The sequence below is a fragment of the Podarcis raffonei genome, chromosome 10 (assembly GCF_027172205.1).
Source record: "Podarcis raffonei isolate rPodRaf1 chromosome 10, rPodRaf1.pri, whole genome shotgun sequence".
NCBI classification, from domain to species: Eukaryota; Metazoa; Chordata; class Lepidosauria; order Squamata; family Lacertidae; genus Podarcis; species Podarcis raffonei.
In genome coordinates, this window is record NC_070611.1 from 56,869,628 (window position 1) to 56,893,778 (window position 24,151).

Consider the following 24,151-nt stretch of genomic DNA (forward strand, 5'->3'; position numbering starts at 1 on the left):
ATTATTATTATTATTATTATTATTATTATTATTATTATTGATCATTAGAGAACCCCTTTTGGTGTTTTAGTGGAAACAGGATTTAATCTATTTGGGTCAGAAGATTGGGAAGATATTGCCTAACAGAAAGTAGGTGATATTCAACGTTAGTCAGAATACACCCATTTAAATCAATTATTTCAAAGAGTCTATTCTAGCTAATATTGGATGCCATCCATCTATATAAGAAGTTGGTGCACCATACTAAAATATGATAAACAATAATTTAACAATGTCAATGACAATATTGTCACCTTGGTTTTTCTATAAAAAACAACCCAGCAAATAGGGAAGCTGCAAAAGGCAGCTATATATATCTGAAGCATTTGTCACCCAATACCTCATTGAATCCTAAAGCTTAGCAGTGGATTTGACCATTACAATGAAAGAGTGAGACCACTGTCTGACCTCCGAATGACCCTGTGTCCTCTTCCTGGATGCTGACTGGATTTGGCTGTTGAGAATGGCTAAAAGTAAACAGCTTGCCTGGCACAGAATCATACATTTAAAAAGTCATTAAAGTGGAGTGCATGGGTTTCTCACTATCCACCTTCCTGCCATTTTCATCACTGCCATTTTTCACTTAGGGGTACTGAGAGGGGTACTCACAGAACAAACTATTAGATTGGATGATGAGAGCCAAGAATCTATTTGCAGTATCATGAAAGTGCCAAATTGATAAAGAGTTTTAGGGTTTCAGTCAAAGAGAGAATTAAGGCATAAAGCATAATCTTCATGGAGAATGGAATCCAAGCACACATTGTAATGCATAGCATTGTCTCTTTTGCCTTAATCATTAGGACATCATTTTCTCTTTGGTATATTGTCATAACTGTCCCAGAAAAACAGGCAAAGTCTTTATTTTTATTTCTGTTTCATGAAAAACTATGCGAGTTGTATAATAGTAACAAACTAGAAGCCAAAGTGGTGTTTGTTCAGTGGGAACCAACACAAAGGATGTTTTTTATGGATGCCATTCACAGAAATGGTTTACGAAGAAGGTCTCATTTTAGTGGACACTATAAGGAAACTATGTAAGAGCTGCTGTAAGAGCTGTAAAGTGCTGGAGTAAAACGCTGATTTTCACCATACTCTATTCTTGTTGTACATAGTTTTGCAGAGGTTGCAGCAATGAATGCTTCACTTGCTTTGTTGGTAATTGGTAAAAACCTGTTTTCACTCTAATGTACCAAATAAGATAAAGTAAGAAACTGCATTATTGAGGCATCAGATCAAGATCTGTATTTTAAAATGAGCTTAAAAAATATATTTGCAGATGCTTGTGTGTTTTTAATGCCAGGCAGAAGACCAGCTGTCTAAAAGACTTTTGGCAGATGTTTATTCTCCTGGAGAAAGGCCCCCTTGATTTATTTATAGCAGGAGCCAAAATTCTCAAAGTTGTAAAAAGGGAATTACAGGCTGAGAGCAAAGGTTACTAGGTTACTGACCCTACAGAATACAATCAAGCTGCAAAAGCACTAATTAAGTTGGTAAATAGTAGGATTCATTGTTTAACAGAATATAATACCATGTGTCTCCCATTAGAGATTTGAGCCACATTTCCTAAGGTTAAAGGGCAAAGAGTTTTTAGGAACAGCAGCTGGCTAGGGAAAGAGGCTTCTCTCTGAAGCTGCTTTAGAGAACTTAGAGAACTTAGCTTAGCTTTTACTAAGTTCCCTTTCTTCTAAAAATCTATATATGTTATGTATGAAATATATTGGCTTAAATGTAAGTATGCAAAGGATTTAGAAAGTAAGAAATGTTAGATTCTTATGTTAGATTCTTATTTCATAGAATCATAGAATCATAGAGTTGGAAGAGACCACAAGGGCCATCGAGTCCAAACCCCTGCCAAGCAGGAAACACCATCAGAGCACTCCTGACATATGGTTGTCAAGCCTCTGCTTAAAGACCTCCAAAGAAGGAGATCTTTCATTGATGGTGTGTGAGAATGTGAACCCAAGATCTCTGACCTCTGTTTAAGATAAAAATTTAAAACCATTAGCCATCTGTTTTGGAGGGCAAAAGGGCAAGAAGGGCAAGAGGTGATCTGGTAATTAAGGTGCCTTGTTGAGGCAAATGTAAGATATATGGCTACTTGTTTGCCATTTATAGATAGAAGGAAATATAGCTCTTTGTCTCCCATAACAGGTAATAGGAAATGGGTGTATCTTTTATGATTGGTTCTAGCAAACAGCCAATAGGAATTTCAACCAGGCTGATTGGACAGAGGCAGCCAAAGGAGGAGCAAGGGGGCTGGGCTGAGGAAATATAAGTGCTGACCATCAGGGCTGGAGTGGGCAGAGCTTTGGTAACCATATACCACTGTGCCTCTCATTTATTTGTCTGACAAATAAATTATTATTTTAATTTCTCTATTGCTGCGTTGAATATTTCATTCCAGCTAAGCGTTAACCACAAGCAGGGTGCTACATTATGATAAAGAAAATTGCATTATGATAAAGTAAGAATGAAAGCTTGTTCTCACAGTGTCTGTTAGCCACACAGGAAAACACTTTGTCTGAGTAAGGTCACCTCGTAGCGAGTCAGTTATGCGTTCTTGCAGTCATGCACAGCATGTGGATTTTGTCTCATCTATACAAATGTAACTTTTTCAGCAGATGCATAAAGCCAGCTCACAACATGGGCAAAGCTTTTCCGCCGCTGTTGTACACTGAAGTTGCTATGGGAGGGGGTTGGTGCAGGGGGTGCTCTGTGTCAAATACATAACAAACAAAAGAGGGATAAAACCCCCAGCAAAACACAGGAACAGTGGGGACTTTAGAAGCCATCCAGATTTGTGAAGCATGGTAGACAATGCGTTAAAACTTATCTGATCTGGGCAGATAACTGTACAACAGCTGCTGGGCTTGCAAAAAATAAAAAAGAGCAGCCACTGGAGATTCTGGTGTGCCTGCAGGTTAGAAGACAGAATTAATGAACAGAAAATCTTCCATGATAGGAATGTTAATTAGTTCAACTAACACTATACACCTGGTTTTCAAGATATAAGATTGAAGGGGAAGGAGGTCAGAGGATCTGTCTTCTACACAGTATGTGTTTTGCCCTTCTATAAGACCTTATTCAGCAACAATTATAGGATAGTTGAGCAACTGGGCTTACTGCAGCTCCAAACAGGAAGTGGAAGAATGGATATTTCACATGAGGAAAGAGATTCCAAGTAGAATGGATATCTCTTTGCATAGTTCAAAATCTACTTTGCTCTTTCACAGCTAATTTTGGCCATCTGAACTGATCTGTTGTATGGGCACAATGGGCCACCAATAATCTTCTGCTTTTAGAATGGAATCTGTGCCCATTTCCCAGAATTAGGACCAATTTAGCCATTTAACAACTTTACTGAAACTTCAAAGCACGCAAGTAACAAATTAAAGATAAACTAAAGAAAGATAATTGATTACATAAACAGTAGTTTAAAAATCATAGTTATAAAGTTATTTTTCTCTACTACTGTTCAGTAAAGAAAGATATAATGATATTACAAGGAAGGAAATGAACATAACCCTCCAAAGGCTACCAGTCATCCAAACCTAAATTAATAATTCTGTGGTTAAAATATTCCTACCAATGTTATAGCAATTAAAATAAAGGTTAAATCAAAATAAGCTAGCAACTGAATTAGAAGATTAACATACTTTCCTCTTAATTTGGTGTAAATTATTCATAGTTACCAGGGTACAGCTTTTAGTCTTAATCTGGAGTAGTCAAGACCACTCAAGTGCAACTTTGAGGCAAAGTTCAGTTGGAAAACTGGTGCAGGGCGAAAGAGTTATCCTACTTCCCCCAGTAGTGTAGCGTGATTCCAAACTACTCCCTCCTTTAGTTACCATTTTTTGTTGTTATTTTTTAAAAAAGCAAGTGATTCTATTCATAGATCTCCTGTCCCACATCTAGTTTGGCTCCCAAATATTAGGCAACATTTCACTCCTTCATTTGCAACATTTTATTAAAACAGCACTGTAACATAATTATTATTCTGGTCTGGTAAAAAAAAACCTAGCACTCCCCCCCCCATCACATTAGATGTAAAAGCATTGGGTAATGAAGGGACAGGTTACCCAAACCTAAAGTGCAGCCACCCGAGCAGGGGCCCAAACTTCCCAAATTCTTTCTTCAAGGATTCATGGCAGATCTTATAGACTGTAAATATCCTGACCCCGCTGACACAAAGACCTTGCAAGATAGGCTGTCAGCCCACGTGCCCAGAGATGGCACCAGGAGTACTCCTATAGTGGGGTGACCTTTCTACCCCAAGATAAGAGTGCAGAAACAGGAATATCTGTTCGTGCTCAAGGATGTAAGCTTACGTATACAAACTTACGACGCTGGATTCATATCCTGTCCCTTCAGTAGTTTGTCTCAAATTGTAATTATTCCCAAAACATGGACACAATGACATCTGGATGTTTGCAAATCAACATTTCAGATTAACAACAGGCAGCTGTTCATCTTCCATCCTTTTCATATTTCAATGAATGCATTACCTCCTCAAGCTCTAAATCTTAACAAAACAGCAACATCTAAATTACTCATTAATATGTTCCTCGCTTCTATCACAAGCCAGAAATGGGGGACCAACTAATCAAGAAATAAAGGATTCAAAAGAACCTCTAGGGATCAAACAGTCCAATTAGCTTCTCTGAGACAAGTTATATTTCTGAGGTCTGCAATCCAACAGGATATTTGCTTTACACCAAAACAAATGAAATCAAACAAGGGAGTGAAGAAAAAGGAACAAGAGTCTTAGCACTATATACTATATCACAAGCTCAAAACAGCTTTCTAAAATACCAAGAAATACAGACAATTGGACATGTTTTATATTGTCATTGTTATGGGAATTCTAACGCCTTATATATATAAAATAAATGTTCATAAATGTACAAGGCAAACACATACATAAGCATACAAGCGTGTCTGAAATAGTACAGAAGAACAATCCTGAAGCCATTTTGACTCTCCCAAATTGATCTCAAATATTTATCTGAGAGGAGGAAGGAAATGGGGAAAGCTTTCAATTTGTCTTTGGACTGTAGGGGTTTACACCTCCCTGTAAAAACAGTCTGGCAAGTATCTGTTAAGCTGAGTGTTATGTATTAAAGTTCTCACCCTGGCCACCAGGAGTATCGTGTATATAGTTTTCACTCAGGTGCATGTCAGTTAATTTAGGAGGGAAACCCTGGGTTGTTGTTGTTACAATGTTGACAGCCGGCTGCCTATAAAAGCAGGCCGGCTGAGCTGTTTGCTGTTCAGTTCAGTTCACTTCACTTCTGTTCCAGCTTACAAATAAAGAGCTGCTTTGGAGAAATCGCTGCGTCGTCTGATATGTTCACCCACAACTTAACACTGAGCACACTATCAATATGCGTAATAGATTCAGGAACTAAGTATTTACCATCTCAAAGGAATGGCCAGGCTACCCAGAAAAGGCAATCAGATAAGGCATTATCAGGTATCCTGGCAGACAAGGAAGCAACACACTCAAATTTCTGCTGGGGACCACTTCTTTCTGTGATGTATGTATGATGTTTTTGGGGGTGGTCGTGAACTACATGGTATGCAATTTCAAAAGTCTATATAAGAGCTTGCACACCGATGTTCTGGGTTCCTCTCCTCCCTCCCTGCGTGGCAGGAGTGGGGGACCCTGTTGCGATAGTTTAATAAAAATCATGCTTACTAGCTGCTTTGCTTCTCAATACTCTCTGGTTGGCCTCTGTTATTTTCTCCTGATATAGAACCTACATAGGGACTCTATATGGGCTCTTGGATACTCCATAAGGGAAAAAGGAGCAGTTTTTTCTTAAGACAGTCACAATATTTTTTTAAAAAAATAAGAAGACAAATTTATTAAAGATGCATGTTGGGTTAAAATAAACGACAGACGAGTGGCAAGTGTCATATGGGAGGCATCTTCCGAGCATGTCTCGGGGAGTCCCTTTTATTGAATATTACAGCATTGCCACATATGTGCTTGTTGCTGATTGGTTAACACAAATACAATGCAAGGGTTGCATATAGAAATTAATCATCAATAGATTAAAGGTTGGGAAAGGGAACACAGAATCGGACAGGCATGAAAACCTCCTTATTAAACTATTACTAGTGATTGATATAGCAAAACTTAAAAGAGCATATAAACTATTACTAGTGATTGATATAGCAAAACTTAACAGAGCATAACTATTGTATACCGTAGATGTGGTCCACCATGCATTAAGAACAGGTCAGGGTACGATGTTTCATGAACTCAATGTGAACTGAACATTCTAGGGTAGGAAGGAATGCTTCAGCTTAGAGTGGTTTGCCAGAGTCATGTGCAGAAGCAAAACTTCCCATCAGATGCATGTCAAGAAGTACAGTTAACACAAGGAAAAAACAATGGACCAATTCAACGAATAAATGAAAAAAACCAAGATATAATAATGTCATAACTTAAAATTAGGTGCTCTACCCCACTTATGGTTTATACTATATGCTCTTAGTATGTGACTGGTGTGGCAAGTTGCTCAATCAAAAATAGCTTTATGGGTGGAGATTCAGCCAAATGAGAGAAATCCTTTACAATTTATGTCTTGCTTGTGCTTCCAATGTTGCTTTGAGCACAGAATAATTTACCTAACTTCACAGCACACTCCGACTCACAAACTTTCATCTTAAAGTTACTAGAATTCACCCAATGTAATAACTAATGACTGAACCATCTAGATTTATACAGATGAGAGAGCACTACTGAGAAACATGAGTGCTGATCCGCCTTTTTGTGTATTGATTTGCTGGTTAAAAATAACTTATGTCAATTCCAGACTGCTCAAACACTGAGGTGGATAAGTCAATTACTGGCAGCTTTTGTACTTGCTATTAACAGCTGAAGAGACACTTTTTGCAAACTTTGCAGCCTGATGTAGGTTCTTGATAAACAGCAGGGCAGGCTTGGCTCTGATTTACAACCCATGATTTACCAGCATTTGCTGCAGGTCTCCTACAACTGCAACTTTGCAACAAAAATTATCCTGCAATTACTATATCACAAAAACACTAAATTAACTTACTTGCCGACAAATATGATTACGGCAAACTCTAAGGATTAGAGGATGATGATGATGGTGGTGATGATTATTATTTTATTTGTACCTTGCCCATCTGACTGGGTTGCCCCAGCCTCTCTGGGTGGCTTCCAGCATATACAAAAACAAAAATAAATATTAAACATTAAAAACATAAAGAAAAATAAACAACTTTCTACCAATATAGAAAATTTTTATTGCCTGGTCACCTGGAAGTGATTTATACTCACACTAGGCAACTGGGCAAGGGTTTATAAACAAAAGATGGTTGTCAAGTGGGGGAGCAGAAAGCTGGAGGAGATGTAAATGGTCCATTTTCCCATTGGGGGGTCTTTGAGAGAACCTTAAGTATCAAATCACACTGGTTCTAACTATTGTTATAAGAATTTTAAGGTCTTAGATATGTAACAAATGTTCATAAATGTAGCAAGCAAACACGTACATAAATATATAAACCACATGTCTGGAGCAGCAAAGGAATACAGTCCTGAAACCATTTTGACTCACAAACTGACCAAATGTTCCTCTGCAAGGAGGGAGAGGGTGAGGGAACCTTCCTATTGTCTCAGGAATTAAGTGATTACCATCTCAAAGGAATGGCCAGACTACCAGGAAAGGCAATCAGATAAGGCATTATCAAATAACCTGGCAGACAGGAGATAAACAAAGCACTCAGATTTCTGTTGTGGACCGCCTTTTCTATGATGTGGGGATGATGTATCTGGGGGGTTGTCTTCGGCTACACCCCTTCTGTATGTATGATGTTTCTGGGGGTGGTCTTGAGCTCCAGGGCAGGGAATTTCAAAATGTCTATATAAGGGGAGGCACACCTTTGTTCTGGGTCCTCCTCCTGTCCTGCGTGTGAGGGGAGCACCCTGTTGCAACAGTTCAATAAAGATCAGGCTTACGAGCTGCTTTGCTTCTCAGTATTCTCTGGTTGTCCTCTGTTATTTTCTCCGACCGATGGAGAACGTACAAAGGACTCTATAAGGGCTCTTGTATACCCCATAAGGGAATAAGGGCAGGTTTTGTTTACAACACTATTCTAGGTGGCTATGAGGGAATATTGCTAGGTCACCACGTGCTCTGGTAAGTAACATGTTATTGGGTCTGGGTATAAAACCTAAAAAAAGGGATTCCAAACACATACCAGGAGCAGTGGGCTATACACCTTGGCATTGCTCTACCATGCTGCCGGTGAGTACAAGGTATGTGTGAGAACTGCAATCAGCATGCCCTTGGAGTGCCAACATGTCCATGTGCATTTGTTTACAGTGTTGCACTGGGATATGTTTGCTGTGCATGTGTATGTTGGCGACTAGCCATGCATGTGTGAGGCAGGGTGTATGTGCATGGTAGATAGTGTGTTGGCATGTGTTTGTGGCCACAGGTGATTTTTACCTGCGTAAGCCCCTGCCACCTGTCTCCAAACAGGGTTTGGATGCAGTAGTTTTTGCACCAGCACATCTCTGGTATCTGCACAAAATGGCAGATTTCCATAGTTTATCTATAATGAGAATGGAAAGTCTGAATTACTAAGAATGCCCATTTAATTTACTTTCTGCAGTGTGCCCTGCATTCACAATATTTACAAACAGCAGAGCAAAAACACTAAAAGGCACTTTCTTTAGGATCTCATGTGAAAACAGTGTAAGCTCTTGAGATACAGAGCCCCCTGTGTGTGCCATGATAAAAATCTGCACCCTCTTTGCTTAGCATACATAGGCAATCTCAACTCACCAATCTACAGAAAATCCCAAGGATTACTTCTGGCAATAAAGAGCCAATAAACAAAGGATCATTCATTAAAAACAAGTAGGCAGGAAGGCTTCCAGCTAAGTTAATTGACCTTTGAGGGAGAAAAGGCAGCTTCCTAAACTGCAAGAAATGATGCAACCAATATGTTAAAGAACTAACTGCTTAAGGCACTTTGAGAAACAGTGAAAAACACTCAATGCAGATGAGGCACTGAATTTTCTGGTGAAAAAAATATTTCTGAAGAAAATAAACATTTGACTATAGAAGAATTCTGATCTGAGAAAGAACAGGGGCTAGCATAACCAACCAACCAACCAACCAACCAACCAACCAACCAACCTCCTTTATTGGTATAAAAAAGTGCATCGTATACATGGATCAGAACAAAGCACAGTTAACAAAACATAGTAGGAGATACTTTAGGATAAAACTGGCCAGACATCATGAGGAAATTTCATAGCATCGCTCAAAAGTCTTGTCACATTCTCCACAATGTCATTACTACAATTGTTCAGCAGATGAGACACTCTGGAAGAATCAGTGCAATAAATCCCATCCTTCAATAAGAGGGCCAAAAATATATTTTTGCATAAAATGGACAATAAAATAAAACGTGTGTGATGGTTTTGACCTGTTTTGTGCCACAACGGCAGTATCTTTCAGATTATGGGATTTTCAAGAATCTACCTTGCAAAACTGCAGGTGGTAAAACATTAAATATTGCGAGGGAAAGAGCTCTGTGTAGGTGGGGAGCATAAAGCTGGTGTAATATGGAGTGTCCTGGCCAAATGAGGGTGGAATTCCCAACCCCAAAGGGAACAGGTTTTGTTGGCTGCACTGCAAAGGGTTTGGAATTCAACATCTAGGATTCTGCACTTGATTGTCTGAAATGCTTCCAATTGTGGGAGCATAAGCGGTGACTCGAGTGATAGGCCACAGGTTCTGATTTTGCTCTCAATGCAAGGGCTAGCATAACATAAAAATGGACTTGATCTCAACCATTTTTTGAGGACCAAACTAGATGTTTCATGACTGGAATTTCCAGCATCTATTTATTTCTCAAAAAACACCTGCAAGGCTGGGATTTAGATTAAAGCTATGTCTAATACATCTTGGAAAAGTCTAATACATCTTGGAAAAGAGGGAACTAACCACAACTTGGATGATTTAGCTATTGTGCAAATAATTTGTATGCTTGTTGTAACATGGAAAATGAAAAAGTGTGTCTATTGTCATGTCTCGGGCATCCAGGTTGGCCACACCTACACAGCCACTTCATGTACAAAGACACTTGTGAGAACTGCTGCTAGAGGAAATTGCTGCTGACTTTATACACCTTTATACACCATCAATGTGTGTGATGGGTTGCCCATAAAAATGAGCCTGGACTGGAGCCAGATCAGAGCACCAAGGAATTGGACAAGCACACACAGAAAGCATAAAGAAAACCTGCAAGTACCACCATGAGTATTTGACGCTGCTCTCTGCAAAACCAAACAGCAGACATGGCCTTGATTGTCTGGAGACTTGATTCATCTTTGTTCTCTTCCACTAGGGTAAAGGGACTGACCACCTGTCTAAACCAGAGGGACAGCACATGACCAACATAGGGGAGAGGGGAAATCCTTTGTGTGCGCTTTTATTATCTGCTTATTAACAGGGACACAGGTGGCACTGTGGTCCAAACCACTGAGCCTCTTGGGCTTGCTGATCAGAAGGTTGGTATTTTGAATCCGCTCAATGGTGGTCCATTGGTCTGTCCCTTCTGCCAACCCAGCAGTTTGAAAGCACTCCAGTGCAAGTAGATAAATAGGTATTGCTGCGGCGGAAAGGTAAAACGGTGTTTCTGTGCGCTCAGCCACTCGTCACAGTGTCCCATTGTGCCAGAAACAGTTTAGTCATGCTGGCCACATGACCCGGAAAGCTGTCTGTGGACAAATGCCGGCCCTCTCGGCCTGAAAAGTGAGATGAGCGCTGCACCCCATAGTCGCCTTTGACTGGACTTAACCATCCAAGGGTCCTTTACCTTTAGTAAAGGTAAAGGTACCCCTGCCCGTACGGGCCAGATTTGCCAGACTCTAGGGTTGTGCGCTCATCTCACTCTATAGGCCAGGAGCCAGCGCTGTCCGCAGACACTTCCGGGTCACATGGCCAGCGTGACGAAGCTACTCTGGCGAGCCAGAGCTGCACACGGAAACGCCGTTTACCTTCCTGCTAGTAAGCGGTCCCTATTTATCTACTTGCACCCAGGGGTGCTTTTGAACTGCTAGGTTGGCAGGCGCTGGGACCGAGCAACGGGTCCCTTTACCTTTACCTATCTGCTTATTGCTAAAATGTTGTGGTATTCTGCTTAAAGAGATTAAGTCATGAATTGATCTAGTTTGGCATAGCATTGTCTTCATTCAGATGGAATCTAAACAAACCTGTGACTACTTTTAATTGGCCTAAAAATGGAAATACAATGCTACATTTTAAACAAACTGTAATTAGAATCCAGTCTACATCTCACACCACTTTTTAACCGGATTTACCTCTTTTAAGTCGTGCACAATCGCCGTCAGTCGTTCATTCTCTGCCTGAACGTTGGTAACAACAGCCCTACTTTGTTTCAATTCATTCTGCATTTCCAAAATCTTCCCTAGGTAATAGGCTTCCTTGGATGCAGACTCCTGGAGGAGTGTCTCCTCACGTGTCTCACCATCTTCAGCTACTTTGCGGTGTACGGAGAATGACTGTCCAAATGCCTGCAAGAGTAAAAAAAAGGACTAATGAATATGCCATATAAATATGCCATTAGGGATGTGCTGTATAATTTGAGAGACTAACTGTCACTATATAAAATGCTACTGTCATTAGAAATAAGAAAAAAATCTGAATATTCGTAGAAGTTAGAATGCTGGATTAGTGCTGGTCAGACTCAGGTTCAAATCTGCACTCAGCTATGAAGCTCACTTGATAACACTGGCCTAGTCCCTATCTCTTAGCCTAGCCTATCTCCCACCTTGAGCACCTTGTAAGGAAGGGTAAGACATAAACCACATAAATGATCAATAGCAGAAGCTAAGCAAAAGATATCCCATACAAATCAGTGTGATCAATTAATTACAGATTGAAAATATGTATGTTTCTTAAACAGGTGTAAGAGATTCCCCAAGCAAACACTATTAACTGAATAACTGCAAAACAGATTTTTCATAAACAATAATAACAATGAAAACAATTAAAATCTATCACAGTTGCAGAACTAGATTACACCAAGCTGGAAACTAAGTTCTGGATATCTTACAAAAATCAGGTCAATTCTCTTTGAAACATGCCCCTCTACAACATTTAGACCAGTGTTTCCCAACCTTGGCCCTCCAGCTGTTTTTGGACTACAACTCCCATCATCCCTAGCTAGCAAGACCAGTGGTCAGGGATGATGGAGACTGTAGTCTGAAAACAGCTGGAGACCCAAGGTTGGGAAACACTGATTTAGACAAACATCATATGGTTTGAACACACACACACACATATTCATAAATATGTTTTTCACCTACATATGTGATGGGTGGAAAGCAATGTTGTAATAGTAGTAGTAAACATTAAACATTTAAAAAACTTCCCTATACAGGATTGCTTTCAGACAGCTCAAGGGTTGGATAACTCCATAATCTCCAACATTTCTCCAATGAAAATAGGAACATCCTAAGGAAAAGCGGGACTTTCTGGGATCAAATCAGAAACTGCGACTGCTTCTCTAAATTATGGGTGTCCCTGGAAAATAGGGACACTTGGTGGGTCTGCTGTTGGTATTTCCAGAAGACACTTGAGTGTTAAAACTAACTTACTAAGATTGTTAAATTTCAACACAACTGGGACTTTTAATGTTGATTTCAAGTTGTTCATTCATAGCAGTGACCAGAGGAGGAATGTGTAGTGCCAGGGAAGAGGCATCAGATGGTGGTGCTCCTGTTTAAACTTAACTGTTATTCTTAGGCATTAATCTTATATGCTATGATCTATGCATAGCCAGCATAAAGTAAGGCAGAGATAAGAAGCATGAGAACAAAGGAACTAGCTCACTTCAAAGACAGCCTTTGGCTGAACTCTGCATGACATCATTAACATTTGTATCAAAGACTATGTAATCTTGCCGGAGGGCTTCTGCAGACACTATATAAGGCCCCAGCTCCAGCAATTCAATGGTACTTCGGCCATGGGCTTTCCAGGAGCACCTGGCACCTCACACTGGCCTGATAAGGGGTGCCATCAGCCGTTGTAGATGGGGTCCCCCATGGCAGGAATGACGCATGGCTGAGCTAGCTTTGCAACTTTATCTTTAAGTATTCCGTTATATCCTTTAATTATCTTTACTTTGTATATCAGCACCTGTTTCTGTGCTTATTATTTTAGTAATTAATAAAGTTTGCTTCTGCTATTTAAAGGTTTGTTGTCCTCCATTTACTGAGAATCGAAAGAACCTGATGCTTAGTGGCTGCTCCTGACCGGGGTAATTATTGAGCAGACAGGACAGAATGATCCCTGGGAGAATACCTTCATCTGCCCCAGCTGCAACAGTATCTCCCATATTGGTCTCTACAGCCACAGCAGGCACTGTATCCTTCCAACTGTTTGACTTCACCTCCAAAGGCGAACTCCTCCATTGTCTCCCAGACAGATGGATGTCAACAAGCTATGAATATTTGTAACTGGGCACCTTAATATCAGGTACAGAGATGGGTCTTTATTGACCGAAACACTGTTAAGATGCACCTCAGTTAATTAATCCCTAGACACACTGTGGTGACATCCCAGTTCTGTATCGTCTGATAGCTTTACATGATGCCAGTCTGCCAGCAATAGTAGCTGTCGCTTCTGTAGCAGTGCCAACACGAGTGCAAAGTCCTAACGAGTGCAACACGAGTGCACGAGTGCAAAGCTTGTGACACAAGTAACAACACGAGTGCAAAGCTTGTGACACAAGTAAGATACCGCAGAACACCACCACAGCATCTTACCCTACATTTATTTAATGGTGCAGTAGCTCATATGAGTAGGTTTACAGACAATATGCTGAGTAATTCTCTTAATTTTAATCAATATAATTAAGCTACTATATCTACCTCCCAGGCTGCTGGGTTGTCCCTGCAATGGTGCTGTTGCAGCATGTTCTCCAGCAATGTGCTGGTACCATAGTCACCAGCTTTCTAGCCTAAGTACAACAACTGAGTGACCGGATGGATTTACCGTAACTGGTTGACAGCTATGAATAATAAACGATTTTACTGTTTCACAAAAAAATATACATTCAAGTCACAACTTAGTGAGTTCCTGTTACACGTGCTTAAAAAAATATCCCTGTACTTTTTCCTGCTGCTTGATATATAGCATAATGAAAACTGTACGAAGGATGAGTTAAAGAGAAATGAAAGTGAATATATCATTTTTCCTTTAAACACTAGTTTTAATGCATATTGCCTTTTGAATATGTAACTACTAGAGTACCACTGAACTGCTAGAGTGGCTTTTTCTTTGTGTCTGCCAAATACCTCTCAATAATGCTAGAGATTATGCATACACACATATCAAGGGTATAAGAAATATCCATATTCTGAGAGCATAACAATATTCATGCAAAAGAGCTGGATTTTTGCCAAACAGTTAAACCATTAACTATTAGCATGCAAAGGTTTAATGGGGAAACATGTCCTTACATTTATGATCAAATCACTAAAGGAAGTTTTATGTGAAAGTTAGAAAAGAGAATTGGCAGAGGAAAGAAGGCTACAAAAATAACATTAATGTTTCTAAATATTATGAATAAAGTAAAATTGTTCTTTATTTGAAAGTCCAACATATAAATCTTCACTGTTCACATTTCAATATTGTCTCAAAGTAGACCTCTGTTCAAAATGTCACATTGCCATGGATCACACAACATGCTAGACCATGGTTTGTTTATCCAAAGTGTATACCACCATATCATAAAACAGCAAGACAGTACAGAACAATAAGCATGCAATAAAACATAATACGCTATTAAAACACAGTACAAAATAATCTTTAAAATAAATGGACAATCAAGAACTGGCCAGGCCTTTTGGCATAAAAATTAATTCAAAGGACATGTGAATGTCAAAAGCGAGCATGTCTGATGGAAGAGTACGCCACAGTATGGGACCATTGACATAGTTGGCCTCTAACGTGGGGGGAAACTAGCACTAGTGCTCTGGATGACCTCGGAGACTGAGTTGGGATACTAGGACTCAGGCAATCCTTAAAGTATACTGGATCGAAATTGTTTGGGGCTTTTCATATCAACACAAGAGCTTTAAACTTGGTCCAGCAGCATATGGGCAGCAAAGGTGTCACAAGCTGCCAGTCATCTGCCCCCCATCAGAAGTCTACTCTCTGAATTCAGCACAATCTGGAATGCCCAGAGCAGCCCCAAGGCAAGTGTCACATAGAGAGCATAGCAGTATTCCAGTCTTGAGCTTACCAACGCAGGTTACCAAAACTATAACAGATAACTCTATCTGGGATTCATGCCAATATATTCTAAAAGGCATGGGAAGCATTTGAATGACATATCTGGCTTCCCAGAATGGCTGTTATTCCAGCAGATACTTGTTATTCCAGGTAGATACTTTCTTTCCTGTTAAGGGAAAGAAAGTATCTACCTTTGTGACAAACAGAAATTCTTATATTCTGCTGGGAACAAATCTATTAGTCCAAGATGAGTTATAGATTTTCTTTTCATAGCAAAATATCCTCCTAGTATGTAAGAGAAATAGATGGTTGGACTACAAATACAACATAACATGATAAATGCAAACTTTAACAAAGCACAGAAAAGCCATTCAAGCTGCTCACCAGATAATGCTCATATCCAACAATGAGCTTCTCAATGACCTGGTTTGTATGCAACAATGGGTCAAATCATGGCTTATTGCAGAAGTAGGAAATATGATCTAGCCAGCAGGTCAGGTCATTATCTCCCATGAACCAAATTTGACAGGAAGTGGGGCTTTGACACAATGATGTCAAATCTGACACAGTGGTGTCAAATCTGACACAGTGATGTCAGGACTTCAAAGCATCAGACGCAGCTTGCAAGAGCCCCTTGTGGTGCTTTTAAGTGCCACTTGTTGTCAAACCCTGGCTCCTGGCTTGTCTTCCTTCAGACAAACTGCAAGCTCTAGCCAAGCTTTGTTCTATAACTTAGCAAAAAGTAGTAGGCAAACCATGAGCCCATTTATTATGGCATAGGCTTTTGCGAATGGGACAGTCCACTTCATCAGTTGCTTCTTGTTGTTGTTGGCATCTGTTTGTCTTGATAGACAATGCAGTCTGCCTCTGAGGATGAAGTCAAATTGCTGCATTAGCAGCACCAAAGTGACCTCCCTGGGTACAAGCCCGGTGTATCCTGAGTTGCCCAGATGCCCTTGGCTTCGCTGATGTGGTCCAAAGGAAAGCAGAGCAAAACAGCTTGGCTGCAGGAGTTGCTGGAAGGAGACGTACAAGGCGCCATTCAACCATCTTAGGGACTCCACTCTGGATTTGTGTAGGATTTACTCCTTAGTCTTTTCTTTTCCCAAAAATATTCTGCAAGGTAGTGGAGGTTTCAGATCAGAGTTTTTCTTCTCCTAGATGGGCTGCCTTCCCAGCTTGATGAACCCCATCTGCTCCTCATCATTAAATGCATACATTAAATATTCTCATGTACAAGTGTATATTTTAGGGAAGAGGGAGTCTTTTCCTGAAAAATTCTAACATGGTTACCCCTTTAGGAATCTATATACCGTATTTTTTGCACCATAACACTCACTTTTTTCCTCCTAGAAAGTAAGGGGAAATGTCTGTGCGTGTTATGGAGCGAATGCCTACGGGTGGCATGCCTACGGATTTTCCTCCTCTAAAAACTACGTGCGTGTTATGGTCGGGTGCGTGTTATAGAGCGAAAAATACGGTAATTCCTATTAAAAAAAACAAACCAAACAAACACTGAAACCATCATGACTATTCTATAAATTGGGGGGGGGGTTCTTTCTTCTGTTTCAGCACAGCAATACAGACAGATGCCAGACTATAGGCAGAGAGACTACTTTCTCCCTGCCCAGCTTGCTCACTTTCCTCCTGTGCTGGGCAGGGGAAAAAGAGGTTTATGCCAGGTGTTATATGGGTCCTCTTCCCACCTGTCAATCTGATGAGCATTTTGCATATAAAAATCAGCAGCTCTGAATACAAATTTAACTTTAACAAGCTTATTTGTAATAGTTGCCACATAACTACACAATCTTGGATGTCTCCCGCCCATGGCAGCAGTCCATTTATTCAAAGCAGCTGTGGGATATTGGGTGGGTGGAGTGGAATTCTAAATACTATTTTCAAGTGCATAAAATTAGTAATGGAAAAATGCTACTTAAAATATTCCTTATCTTCAAAAAAGCTTATTTGAAACTGGCACCACTACAAACATGAAGCACACTCTCTCACACTTACTGATTAGCTGCATATGTTGATTAGCTGCATTTTCATTTTAACCTTTTTTTTTACTTTGGAAAAAATGATGCATAAAACACTGTCTTATTGATACAGCAAGAAAATATAGCAAGAAAAATTATTTTAGAAAATAATTGAACTGGAAAGTTGAAATGGTAGTAGACACTGGCCATGTTCACACATCACTTAATGTGCATAAGAGTATCATGGGGGACTTTGTCAAAAGCTTTACTGAAATCAGGATACACTATGTCCACATCATTTCCCTGATCCACCAAGTTTGTCATTCCATCAAAAAAATAAATCAGATTATTCTGACATGACTTATTTTTGAGAAACCCATGCTGGGTCTTAGTAATTATAGCATCCTTTCTTAAATGCTCACAGACCAACTGTTGAATTATCTGTTCTAGGACCTTCCCTGATAACGATATTAAGTTCATCGGTCAGTAGTTACCTGGGTCTTCCTTTTCCCCACTTTTGGGACAACATTTGCCCAATGTTAGCTGTACACCACTGATATGTATACATGCAGCACTTATTGGGCTTTACTCTCCTGGTAAAAGTATTCAAGCTTTCAAATTATTTTTGAAACATTTTTGATTCGCCCCAATCCCCCCAAAAAATTCTGGGAGTGAATCCCTGCCTATTATCCCTCAGATGACCAGCAAGTAAAATGGAAGAGATGGTACATGCAAAATCCAGTCCATGTACATTTTGGAATCCATCTGAAGCTCGTGCAAATTTGCTACATAGGCTTTATTTTGAAAACAGCCCACCAAGCAATGCTCTTTTATTAAAAACTAAAATGCTAACATAGCAACATATGCTGAGCACCTAGAAAACACGTTTTTCTGCTTACCATTGGTTTTCTGCTTCTGTAAGAACTGTGCAATTAATTTAGAATCTCCACTACTAAATTGTCTATGTTCCAGACAATTTTAGAAATGGAAGCACTAATTTTGTGCTTCTCGCTCTGTGCATGCTTTTCTATCATCAGTATGAATCAAAACCATTTTTATTACTAATTTTTCCTAATGCAATACTCATTCCTGATTGATAAATAAAATCAAGCTAAATAGTATCAAACTAAGGCACATGCTATTTAAAGAATAGTAATGTGGCAATTAAAAGAAAGACAAAAAACAGATCTTCTTCCTTCCTCACTTTCCTTGTCATAACACATCCTACCTTCATGTTTCGTTTTTTATTTATTGCTGCATGTAACAAGCTTTGTGTTTAATTATTTATAAAATTTAATAGTCTCATATGTCATATCTAGCATTACATATGCCAGCAGTCTTTCATTACCAGTTTCCGGAAACCTGGCCAGAAGGTTATTTGTGAGTTCCTTAATCCTGGGGTCTTTTAATAAGAGCATGCATTATAGAAAACAAAAGGAGAAAAGAAAAACAAATCCAAGCTACTGTGGGCTTCGCATGCAGGGGAAGTTCCTAACTCAAGGACGGTTTGATACCCATCAGCTGTAAACTAGACCTGTAAACAACAGTTATTTAACGTGACTAAATGTGCTATAAAACAATAGGTTCTTCACATATTATATGCTTTACACATGAACTCAAATACCTGTTCATTGTGTGCATTACAAATCTTCACTGCTGGCCCTATATATCACCAGATGCAACTACAAAGGATCTGTGTTGGGTCATACCTCCCTACTGGCCACATGACCCAGAAAGCTGTCTGTGGAGAAATGCCGGCTCCCTCGGCCTGAAGCGAGATGAACACCGCACCCCAGTTGCCTTTGACTGGACTCAACTGTCCAGGGATCATTTACCTTTATTTTATCTTACTCAAGGCAGCCAGTGCACATTTACTGACACCTCTGTGAAGCTTTTTTATAATCTTGTGATAGGAATATTTGCTTCTGCACATGACTGTGGCATGATGGGAAGCTTTGCTTCTAAGCTTTGCTTCTGTACATGATGCTGCACAAACCGTTCTTATACTAAGACATTCCCTCATCATCCCAGAATGTTCAGTTCAGTTCACATTGAGTTCATGAAAACATTATACTCTGACCTGTTCTTAATGCATAGTTGACCACATCTACTGGAATGTAATGGTTTAAGTCTTGGTATATTAATCACTAGTTATACTTTAATTAGGAGGTTTTCATGCCTGTCTAGTTCTGTGCTCCCTTTCCCAGCCTTTAATCTATTGGTGATTAATGCCTATATAATGTAACCTTTGCTTTGTATTTGTGTTAACCAATCAGCAACCAGCGCATACGTGGCAATGCTGTAATATTCAATAAAAGAGACTCCTCGAGACTTGCTCGAGAGGTGCCTCCCAGATGACACTTGCTACTCATCTGTCGTTTATTTCAACCCAACAATCTTGATTGTTCTACTTTTGCAGTCACTACTAGAAATAAAAAGCTGATACAAAGGCTTAGTGTTTCAGTTATCTTCGGGTGAGAATTAAAGCACCCAACTAGTAGCCTCAATCTTAAGTGCTTCCTCTGCTAAATTGCTTAATGAACTGGAGTCTATGCAGATTCTTTGGTACGTTTCCACAGTCAAACATGGCAGAGATCAGCATTCACTACATGCCCTTACAGCCTATACAGATCACATTCTTTATAAGTGACACTTTAATGTATGACAACATCATTATTAACCTATCATTTATGAACAGCTAGAGTTGACAACATGATGGGCAAGGCCAAACAGCTGACAAGAGAAGCACAATTTCACCACTTTCTCTACCTCTGAGGCAGATAATTCTACTGCAAATTCATATCAGAAGTGAATGAATGATCCAATCGCAGCTGATACAGAGATGTGGCAGGACAATTTGCTGATAGATTTTATTATTTTTTTAGAAAGCGCCAACAGGAACATCTTTTATGAATGTTGACTATCAATAATTAAACTTATTTCTTCTTGTACAGTATCAGTCTTTCCATAGCGCACTAGTGTGCCCCGCATACAGTTTGGAAATTCCTGATCTAGGCTAAGCATGTCCATTATCTGGGACCCCATCGCTCACTCTGAACTGCACAATAACTAGAATAAACAACTTGCACAAAGCTGCCCCAGTGCACATAAAAAGCAGTCTTATATCAAGCCAGACTATTGGATTGTGTAGCTCAGTATTGCCTATGCTGACTGCCACCATCTTCCCAGGATTTCATATAGGAGTCTTTACCAGCCTTACCTGGAGATGGCAAGGAATGAATCCGAGACCTTCTGCTTGCAAGGCAGATGCTCTACCACTCACTCAGCCCTTCCCTGATATTTGTATGACAGCATATACTGAACCCTCCCTGCCACCTACTAATGCCAGTGCAACTCTGACTTATCAGAAACACAAGATACCAGCATGAAAGCTTCCGATTACAGTGGTGCCTCGCAAGACGAAATTAATTCGTTCCGCAAGTTTTTTCTTCTTGCGAGTTTTTCGTCTTGCGAAGCACGGTTTCCCACAGGAATGCATTGAAAATCAATTAATGGGTTCCTATGGAGACCGCCTTCAGACAGTCTGTCCCCGGACCTCTTCTGAAGGCTGGCGGGGGGAGAAGGACTTTTCTCCCCACCGCCAGCCTTCAGAACAGCCTTCTGAAGGCTGGCGGTGGGAAGAAAAGCCCTTCTCCCGCCGCCAGACTTCAGAAGAGTTCCTGCAGGGCTGCCTAGGCTGCGGATAGCAGCCTGCTGCCCGGCGCGAGGGGCGCTCTGAAGCAGAGCGCCCCTCGCGCGGGGCAGACACCTGCAGCTTGGGGAGCCCTGCAGGAGTTCCCCGCAGGGCTCTCCAAGCTGCGGGTAGCAGCCTGCTGCCCTGCGCGAGGGGCGCTCTGAAGCAGAGCGCCCCTCGCGCGGGGCAGACATTCGCAGCTTGGAGAGCCCTGCGGGGAACTCCTGCAGGGCTCCCCAAGCTGCAGGTGTCTGCCCCGCGCGAGGGGCGCTCTGCTGCGCGCCTTCTCCTCTGTTCCCGGACCTGTCCTGAAGGCTTGCAGTGGGAGGAGGGCTTTCCTCCCCACCGCCAACATTCAGAATGCTGTTCTGAATGTTGGCGGTGGGGAGGAAAAACCCACTCTTAAGCAGAGCGCCCCTCGCGCGGGGCAGACATCTGCAGCTTGGGGAGCCCTGCAGGAGTTCCCCGCAGGGCTCTCCAAGCTGCGGATAGCAGCCTGCTGCCCCGCGCGAGGGGCACTCTGCTGCGCGCCTTCTCCTCTGTTCCCGGACCTGTCCTGAAGGCTTGCGGTGGGAGGAGGGCTTTCCTCCCCACCGCCAACATTCAGAATGCTGTTCTGAATGTTGGCGGTGGGGAGGAAAAACCCTCCTCCCACCCCAAGCCCCGGGAACAGAGGAGAAGCGCTGCACGCCTTCTCCTCTGTTCCCGGACCTCCCACCCCAAGCCTTCAGGACAGGTCCGGGAACAGAGGAGAAGGCGCACTGCGCTTCCCCGCTGTCCCCGGAGATTTCCCTATGGGCTTTCGTCTTGCGAAGCAAGCCCATAGGGAAATTCGTCTTGTGAAGCCGCTAAAAATCGGAAAACCCTTTCGTCTTGCGGGTTTTTCGTTTAGCGAGGCATTCGTCTTGCGCGGCACCACTGTATTTTACTCAAAGAAGCAAGAGACACCTTCCCATTCTCAACAGAGCTTTCAACAGCCATTCTGTGGCATCAGATGCGCCAGACAGGGATGAGGGGAGAGGAAGTACCAGCAGCAAAGCATTAAAAGAATGTGGACTTGTCCCAGCTCAAGGGAACACTTGAAGACACATCAGCTCCCCCAGTTCAGGGGGAGGTATTTGTTGTATTTCAAGACACTCAAAACAATTAGGTTCTTGACAAAGGGGCTTCTGTTTTAATCTACTGCGCAAAGAAAAAGCTTTCCCTCACTACTTCAGCCAACAGACATTTGTCTGGATTAGTCTAAGAACAGACAACCAGCATCCTTTATGTAGTGATGCTTAGGATTTATCTATCTCAGCTTCTTGGGGCATAGAAATGAATTATTATGTTTTAATTCCATGGGCAAAGATAATCTTCATTGCTTTACAATGCCTTTTACCACTTCCCAAAGCCTTGTAAACAGGTCAGATGTGATCCTCTAATATTCCTGAACAAATTAATTTTCAGTCTCATTTTAGCCTTAATCATAGAACCAAGAATATACTGTAGACCAGGGGTAGTCAACCTTTTTATACCTAGCACCCACTAATGCATATTTCTTGATGGTAAAATTTCCTTACCGCCCACCAGTGTTCGATGGAAGGAGGATTCAGCTTTTCTGTGGACTGTGATTTGTTCCAATTTAGAGCTAAAGAGCGGGTTTTCCCTTAGAAAGCAAGGGCAAAACCGCATGGATCAAGCCTAGAAAGTGCAGTTCAAGGGGAAAACTGCTCAGACCCATGTTTTCTAGGCATGGGACTGTAACCAGCGAAACTACCTGCCACTGTACACTGATTAACAAAGCACATCACACCAAAGCAGCTTTTTGTTTGTCAATGAAAAACTGAGGGCAGTATTTAATTATTTTTTGTGGTAGCACAAGGGGATTCATCCCCACCTCCTCCCCCCAAGTGAGCCTTGCATACTTCTGGAGAAAGCCCAGAACAGACCAGGAAGGCACAGAGGGAGATGAGAAGAATGTTCTGCTGTGAGAAATCCATGTTCTGATGGAATGCTCAACGTAGTGCTATGCTGAAAACAACTCTGACTTTTTAGGAGCTGGATTTTCTTGTAAATGATTTACACTATAACTTCTTTAACAAGTATCTTGGGAGAAAATGCTATCATGACCACAAGTTTTAATCAATAAGTAAGTGTGATCAATTAAAAAAAAGTAAGTTAAAACTAGCTAACAGCCTCCTGCAACAGATACTGTTGGACTCCTAAAAGTAACAGTACTCAAGTAAGGGAGTTTGGACCTCAAAGGAAATTCTCCCCCTGCTGCCATCTCATCAGTACCTGATGAAAGAGTGCTAGCAGTGAACGAGCTATTCAACTTATGAATATTGTATCTTATTTATTAATAGTAGTTAATTATGTTTTTATCACATATTATTCTCTAAAAGTTAGCTAGCTACATGCTGAAATGGTACAGCTTGTGTCTCATAGTGTCACCTGGTAGAGGATATCTGGATAGTTTTAGAAGTTATCTGTGTTGGCCACTTGCCATATATAAAGCAATCCTTCACGCTTGCAAGAATGTTTGAATGTGGTATGTCAGGGTCACTGAAATCCATATAGCAGGTGTGATCAATGTGAACATAATAGTATATAAGACAGAACCTTATCACAGACCAAAGCTGTTGCGTATCAGTGAGCTCCATCTTTAAGGGTCTGTCTGCTGCCCAGGAAGACTCCCCTGTGTGAGTGCCTGAGGGCCCTGCTCCTTCCTGCCACTTACCATCTGGCCGGGGGCGGGGCCTGGGGCCTCATAAGGACTGCGTGCGGCTTGCTGCCTGCTGCCCAGGAAGACTCCCCTGTGTGAGTGCCTGAGGGCCCTGCTCTTGCCACTTACCATCTGGCCTGGGGCGGGGCCTGGGGCCTCATAAGGACTGCGTGCGACTTGCTGCCTGCTGCCCAGGAAGACTCCCCTGTGTGAGTGCCTGAGGGCCCTGCTCCTTCCTGCCACTTACCATCTGGCCTGGGGCGGGGCCTGGGGCCTCATAAGGACTGCGTGCGGCTTGCTGCCTGCTGCCCAGGAGGACTCCCCTGTGTGAGTGCCTGAGGGCCCTGCTCTTGCCACTTACCATCTGGCCTGGGGCGGGGCCTGAAGCCTCATAAGGACTGCGTGCTGCTTGCTGCCTGCT

At 41.4% G+C, this 24,151-nt stretch overlaps 1 protein-coding gene across 19 annotated transcripts in view; it reads right to left on the reverse strand.

Annotated features, from left to right (window-relative positions):
• Window positions 1–24,151, reverse strand: part of BICD1 (BICD cargo adaptor 1) — a 140,494-nt gene that overhangs the window by 64,723 nt on the left and 51,620 nt on the right. For 18 of the 19 annotated variants that reach the window (XR_008332454.1, XR_008332455.1, XM_053405996.1 and 15 more), the window contains exon 3: window positions 11,414–11,626. Coding sequence is in view for 16 of the 19 variants with exons in the window: in XM_053405996.1 (XP_053261971.1) it covers window positions 11,414–11,626 (213 nt within the window). In the remaining 3 variants the exon portion in view is untranslated. Of the gene's footprint in view, window positions 1–7,109; window positions 7,298–11,413; window positions 11,627–24,151 lie in introns of those variants that run through there. The other variant, XM_053406010.1, reaches the window with a different exon arrangement.